Below are 7,136 nucleotides of genomic sequence, written 5' to 3'. Positions count from 1 at the left end.
AATAAAGAGTAGATGTGGTCTGTGCGACTCCAAGTGGCAAAGAAAGGACAGATCACAGGATCAAACTTGATCTAGAGGAGAACTTTCTAATAATGTCCTCAACTGGAAAGTCAGCCTTCAGAGGTGACTCAATCTCTTCCATCACCACTGTATTCACCCCTTCCCTGCAGTTAGCTCCAGGGCCGTACCTGTGATCAGAGGTGTACTGACAAGATGACCACTTGGTGGAGATGTTACAGAGAGAATCAAACGCGAAGTTACTTCGAATTCCCTTCTAAACTCAAGGGCCACTGGTACTAAGAAAGTGTTCGTTCCAGGATTCTCAGAAATGTTTTTTGTTGGTTTGTTTGTTTGTTTTGGCCCAAGTTGGGAAATCCTCTCTTATGGGTAAGATATCTTGTCTTCAGAGGCGCCTTTTGGAAGGCACCTCGGCCAGCAGAAGGAAGCAGCTCATTAACCTGTTGGCATCATTAGTGAGAATAACTTGATCCAGTTGGTTCCTTCCCCCAGAAAGCTAAGAAGCGTGCAAAAAAATGAGACACTTCCAAGCAAGGATGGCCTCAAGGATAGCCCTAAAACAAAATGATGGGGACAAAGAGGAGTTACAAATCAGCTCAGCCAGATGGAGGAGGTCCTCATTCAGAGGCAGGGCAGCCCTCAGATAGACCAGGACCCTAAGGTCCTCATTCAGGGGTCAGAAGGAGTTGGGCTCGTTCTCACTGGAGAATTCTGTGACTCCATCTGTGTTCCTAGTTGGTATAAAGCCTTCCTTTCCCCCACCATCCAGCCCCACTAGTCACTGCTCCTGTGGCAGCTACTCCCCAAGGTCAGGAACTGGGTCCATATTATTCACTGCTGAGTTCCCTCATGGCTGGTCTAGAATCGGCCCACCTAGAAGGCACTCTGTAAAGATTTGCTCTTTCCTTTATTCATTCAACAGATGTTAATTATGTACATGCCATGGGACTGGCACTAGGCTAGGCATTTGGTGCACAGTGAATAAAAAACAAAAAACAGATACAGTTCTTGCCCTCATGAAGTTCATGGTCTAGTAGGGGAGACAGAACAGTCTTTTTTTTTTTTTTAAGGTTTTATTTATTTATTTGAGAGAGAGAGCGCAAGAGAGCACAAGCAGGGGGAGTGGGAGGCAGAGGGAGAAGCAAGCTCCCCACTGAGCAGGGAGCCCGGAGCAGGACTCGATCCCAGGACCCTGGGATCATGACTTGAGCCGAAGGCAGATGCTCAACCGACTGAACCACCCAGGCGTCCCGAGACAGAACAGTCTTAAAAATAAATTATGTTCAGAATTATGAATGGAGCTAACTGCAGGGAAGGGGTGAATACAGTGGTGATGGAAGAGATTGAGGTTGGATGGCAAGAAGTGACATGGAAGCAGGTGTCTGAAGGATGGCAAGGGGAAGAGCTATGTGATGAACTGAATGAAGAAATGAACGTGTGACGATGGGACTGGCAAGAACCTTCCCCTCTGCCCAGGAGTCAGTGCCAGGCACCCGGGCATGTGGGTGGCTCAGTCGGTTGAGTGTCCAACCCTTGGTTTTGGTTCAAGTCTTGATCTGAGGGTTGTGAGATCCAGCCCCATGTCGGGCTCTGTGCTCAGTGCAGAGTCTGCTTGGGAGTTTCTCCCTCTGCCTCTGGTGTACTCTCGCTCTTAAATAAATAAATCTTAAAAAAAAAAAAACACCCAAAACCTTAGAGGGCTGGGTTCCCTTTCTTTAGAAGAAGAAATGGAGCCTCAGGAAGGGCTAGGAAGTGGCAGAGTCAGGATTTGAACTCAGTTCCATGGGGCTTTACAACTCACCATCCTAATATTGTGCACCTCCTGCCCCATCAGAGGGCGTGGAGCATCCTTACCTAGACTTCCGTGCCATGGCAGCTTTTGGCCTTTCCTCGGGAGCCCCAGGACTGAGCAGCTGAGAAGCCAAGTGGGCTGCCACCAGAAGAAGATTTGCTTCATTTTCAGTGGATGTGCCCACATCAGGAAACCCACAAGGGTGTTTGGCCCCAGCCCCAGTGTGGGAGCCCTGAAGAAGTGCCAAGGTCCACAGCCAAGAGCCATAACCCGTCCTGCACCCTCACCTAGAAAGCTATCCAATACCTGAGCTAGCCTGACTGAATCCTCCCGGGGTGGTGAGGCCATAAGGCCCAGGAGAGGTCCCCGCTCCCGGGATGGGTGTGCACACAGCCGACAGGAGGGAACGGGGTGTGTGGAAGGAGGAAGACCTCAGGTCTAGCCAAGGGAATTCCAAATCCTCACCCCAATGCTTCCTGGCCTGGAGCCAGCAACATCTCCCCACCTCAGGTGTCCATGCGGCTGGGAGGGCAGACACGATGTGCCATTGCTCCACATAAGACCCCTGTAAGGTCTTTGTTGTCACCCCACACAGTTCCACTGTACAGTAAGGTCCACAAGTCATTGCCTCCCACCTGGTCTCCCTCGGACCTGGAGACGGCCCTGAGCCCAGGAGGGCTGCCTTTGTAACTACCCTGGCCAAGGGCAGATGAGCAATTCTCATTTCCCCAACTTCCTGTCCAAAATTCTCTCTACCTTCGTCCATGACAGACTGCTGGGTACATTTCCTCCAAAGTCCCGCCTCCCCCACACCCCCTGTAAGTGGAGTCTTGCCCTCCTCCTGGCCCCTCAGCCCATGCTAACTTCTGCCATATCTGGGGACTAGTATATATTCCACTGGGCAATTTCTTCTACTCCTGAAGTTCTTCCTTCCCTGTTTAAAAAGCATGAATTGGGCGCTTGGGTAGCTCCATCAGTTAAGCATCCGACTCTAGATTTCGGCTCAGGTCATGATCTCAGGTTTCTGGGATCCAGCCCGGCATTGGGCTCCCCGCTCAGTGGGGAGTCTGCTTAGGGATTCTCTCTTGCTCTCCCTCTGCCCCTCCCCCTGCTCCTTCTATAAATAAATAAATAAATAAATAAATAAAATAAAATAAAATAAAATAAAATCTTAAAAAATAAAAAGCATGCATTGCCAGCATTTATGAGACTCCTTCTGGTGTGCCAGGCAGGGTGAGCTAAGTGCTTTACCTTGGTATTTTTATTATTTTACAGCTGATCGGGGGTCTAGGGAAGTAGACCCTCCTGACTTCCTAGTTACTAAGTGGCAGGGCTCAGGTTAGATTTGAATACAGGTAATCTGACCGCCAAGTGAGAGCTTTTCCTGTCTCTCCAGATATGCTAATACCCGGCCTTTATCAGAATTCTGCCCAGCACACGTAAGATGTGCCATAAGCCATCTCCCTCTGCCTCTGGTGTACTCTCGCTCTCAAATAAATAAATAAATCTTAAAAAAAAAAAACCCCAAAACCTTAGAGGGCTGGGTTCCCTTTCTTTAGAAGAAGAAATGGAGCCTCAGGAAGGGCTAGGAAGTGGCAGAGTCAGGATTTGAACTCAGTTCCATGGGGCTTTACAACTCACCATCCTAATATTGTGTTGTCACTGGTGGTCAATTAAGTGTCAAGGCTCCAGAGTGTGGCTCTTGAGCCAGTGGGTCATGGGCGTGGTCAGGATGCACCTGCTCTTTCATAAGGAACGTACCCTCTCCTAGCTGCAGTTTTCCTCTGTAAATGAGCATACTGATCCCTTAAGTGTTTCATGAGGTTCAAACAAGCCTAAAGCAGGGAAGGGCTAGTTCATAACGTACTGACTGCGTTTTATTTTTTGCCTAAAGCAGGCAGTCGAGTGGCTCAGAGCCACTGAAACAAGGCTGCTTGCCTCCACTGCTGTGTGATCTTGAGCAAGTCTCTGGGTTTGTTTTTTTTTTTTAAGATTTTATTTATTTGTTTGAGAGAGAAAGAGGGAGAGAGCACAAGGGGAGGGGCAGAGGGAGAAGCAGGACTCCCCGCCAAGCAGGAAGCCCAATGCAGGGCTCGATCCCAGGACCCCGGGATCATGATCCGAGCCGAAAGCAGACACCCAACCAACTGAGCCACCCAGGCGCCCCTTGAGCAAGTCTCTGACCTCTCTGTGCCTCAGTGTCCTCCCTTGTAAAATCACTACAAAGAGAGAACCTTCCTCATAAAGACGCTGTATTCGAAGAGACTGGGCATATTGACTGCTGGGTCTCAATGCCTGGAGCAGAGCATGGCAGAGAATAGGGTCTCAAAAAAGAGAATGGATGAATAAGTAGCGGAACGTGGCCCCTGGCATAAATAAGTACCAGTGGGTATTGACCATTATAATTGTATTATCATTATTCTTATCTCTGCCTGGCATACCTCCTTTCTGGCAAGACCAGCACACTTGTCATCTGCCAAGAATCTCTTCCTCTGTATTCTATCTTCCCTCGCTATCCAACACTTCAGCCTGACGCAGGTGGGAGATGGCGCGCAGACACAAACAAAATCAGAGTGGTCTTCCCCTTAGATCTTCCAAACCTCACTGGTTGCTTGCATTTACACACGCATGCACACACACACACACACACACACACCCGGTCCCCATCCCCCCCAACCCACCTGCCCCCACCTCAGGTCCGAAAACGAACTTGACAGTCACGCCCGGGCTCCTAAAGCAGAAGACGTTTCCTGTGAGCTAAAGGTTTTGTTATTCAGTGTTCAGATTGAATTCTGTCAATTATTATCCAACTGGTTATCTCACCAGAGGTCATGAAAAAATAACCTGTGTGCGTTTGTTGTGGGTGAGTATGTGTACGGGTCATGTGTGCAGGTGGCTTTGGGGGAGCTACTGAATAGGAAGTGCTCTGGTATTTATATGAAACTGCTCACCGGTTTCAAGGACCCACCAGCAAAAATGTGCCTGTATGAGTGTGCTTAATCCCTGCTCATCCGAAGTGTGCCAGAGCCACTTTCTCCCCCTCCCTTCTTGCCTCTCTGTACATATAACCCAGGCTGCCTCCACCCAGCCTTTGCCCGCTTGTCTCGCTGGTCCTGAGCACGCAAAGGTGCAGCACGTCTCTGAGAATGAGCACCTTCTCTGAGACAGCGTGGCTCTGCCTGGCTGTCACCATAGTGCTGGCAGGAATAGCCCTTTGCAGTCTCAAGAAGAGCCCAGGGCAGGCCGGCAGAAAGGTGGTCTGCCTGGCGGGTCTCTGGGGAGGGGCTTACCTGCTGCTCAGCCTGTCCCTCTCCTGGAGCTTGATCCTCTGCCTCCTGTCCTGCTTCCTCCTGTATACTTACCTATCTGGTCAAGAGCTGTTACCTGTGGATCAAAAGGCGGTGCTAATCACGGGTAAGTGGACGGTACTGCAGTTCTCACTCAGGGCAGAACCTGGCACGGGCTTTGGGGTAGCGGGAATTTTCAAATTAGGTTTAAAGATAAAACACCTGGCATGGAGTAAATGAAAGCACATCTCCAAGTGTCTTTCACTGCGGTGTTTTGGTTTGCTTTTTTTCACCAGATGAACTGGAAGGGGCTGGAGGTAAGAGGGACTGACGAGGGGAAGGGCACCCAAGCCATGATTTTGTTCATTTCCCAGGATAAAGAAGAATAAGCAAACCTCTGGTATTTCATGTGTTTAGTTGGACCCAGGAAAGCCACATAGGTTTCTTTAGGCTTAAATGGAATTTTGCTCTGAGGTTAATGTTTGGCTGTGTTCTAGGCTTAGGCTCTTCTTATTCCTTAGATGTGCAAGAAAGCTTGCAAAAGCAGCCTCTCCTTGTACTTTGCTGTATTTTTGAAGTATCGAAGGGATGCTTACCCAGGTTGGAAATTTTGCGGTTTGCCTGGCTGCGGTCACAAAACCGTGCCTCATCTGAACCTTTTGTCTTCAAATCTGTCATTAGACCGCTAATGTTTCTTAATTGAATCAAGTTGGCAGTATGTCTGGAAGGCAGTTGCTCATTAGCTCAGCCACCAGCCTTTTTCTTCTTTTGTGTTTTTTTTTCCACTGCAAGTGTGAGGCCAAATTAAATTCCTGTGTGTTGTAAAACTGGTTTGTTTGGTTGTGAAGTCTGAGCTTGGATGGGGCTTTAATTAGGATTACCCACCAATATCCTAACCCAGAAAGTCCTGCCCAGGTGAGGCATCCGCTGCAGAAGCATTTGCCCCGAGGTCATCACCCCACACTGGGTGATGTGTGCAGGTGGCTTTGACCTACTGGGATGAATGCAAACTTAGGGTGTGGATGGAAGCAAATCAGGGCTCTTCTCATTGCACTGAGAAATGGACTGTCAAGTAACCTGTCCATTTTGCCTTTGACGTTAACCCGATAGTGAAATTTTCTCTTAAGATAAAATGCAGGCTGGCACTTGTTGGAGTTTTGGAATGCTATGGAAAACAAGCTTTTTCAATTGGGGGGCGGGGAACAACCCAAACGGTTCAAAGGTAGAAAATATAGTTATCAATAGGATGTTTATCTAATGAATGTCTAGTATTGTCTGGAATCATGCATCTAGAAGACGGGGTAGGTTTTCCACTTTTTCACTAGAATTCTTATGGGGTGGGGCTGAGTGAAAAGCTGTAATAGCAGTCTAAAATCCTCTGTTTTATGTGTACCATGTGTGTACCCGTGATCTTCAGAATAATTGCAGGTTTTTATTTATTGTACTTTCCCACTTGCCTGAAAGAAGATGGAACAATTAAGCATGATAAAAAAAAAAATACGTAACAGTCATACTGTGCTTGAGGCTAATGGGGCATGATCTCTTGGAGGTCCAAATAGTCCTGGAAAATCAATTTCAGGGAGCAGTACTTCTCAGGCTAATAAGCAAAAATACCAAACCTTGGGGTCAACTCTGGCAAACTTCAAGGTGACTGAGAAAACAGGAATTCTGTCTTGTTTATTTATCTTGTCAGTGTACTGTATCCTCTGTTTTTGAAGATGTAGGCATGCAGAAACGCACAAAATACACACCCAAGTCAGTTAGCCTACATCAGCCATTGAAATGTCCTGACTTGCGTTTTGTTGTGTGTAAAATGACTGATTCAATTAGGAACTCAAGCCCAGTGACTAATCCCTCCATGAAATGCTTAGCAATTAGACAGCTTGGAATTAAGAAAGGAGCTACATCCATTTAAGGATGACTACAATGTCCCCTTAAGGTTCTAAGTCATTTTCGTGAGATATGCCACAGTTTCAGTATAATTCTAGAGGTTTCCAGACCTTTCTACTAAATGGAGAAATGTAAAATGAATCCATCTA

General features: G+C 47.7%; 1 protein-coding gene across 2 annotated transcripts in view; it reads left to right on the top strand.

The window, feature by feature from the left end:
* Window positions 1-4,686: 4,686 nt before the first annotated feature.
* The window catches only part of HSD17B2 (hydroxysteroid 17-beta dehydrogenase 2), a 74,090-nt gene continuing 71,640 nt past the window's right edge, over window positions 4,687-7,136 (top strand). For both annotated transcript variants that reach the window (XM_078063736.1, XM_036084950.2), the window contains exon 1: window positions 4,687-5,224. In XM_078063736.1, the coding sequence (XP_077919862.1) occupies window positions 4,957-5,224 (268 nt within the window). In that variant the 5' untranslated portion in view covers window positions 4,687-4,956. The remainder of the gene's footprint in view (window positions 5,225-7,136) is intronic.

The sequence above is a fragment of the Halichoerus grypus genome, chromosome 15 (genome assembly GCF_964656455.1).
Source record: "Halichoerus grypus chromosome 15, mHalGry1.hap1.1, whole genome shotgun sequence".
NCBI classification, from domain to species: Eukaryota; Metazoa; Chordata; class Mammalia; order Carnivora; family Phocidae; genus Halichoerus; species Halichoerus grypus.
Note: the sequence above shows the minus strand (reverse complement) of the source record. Positions and strands in the feature narration are given on the sequence as shown.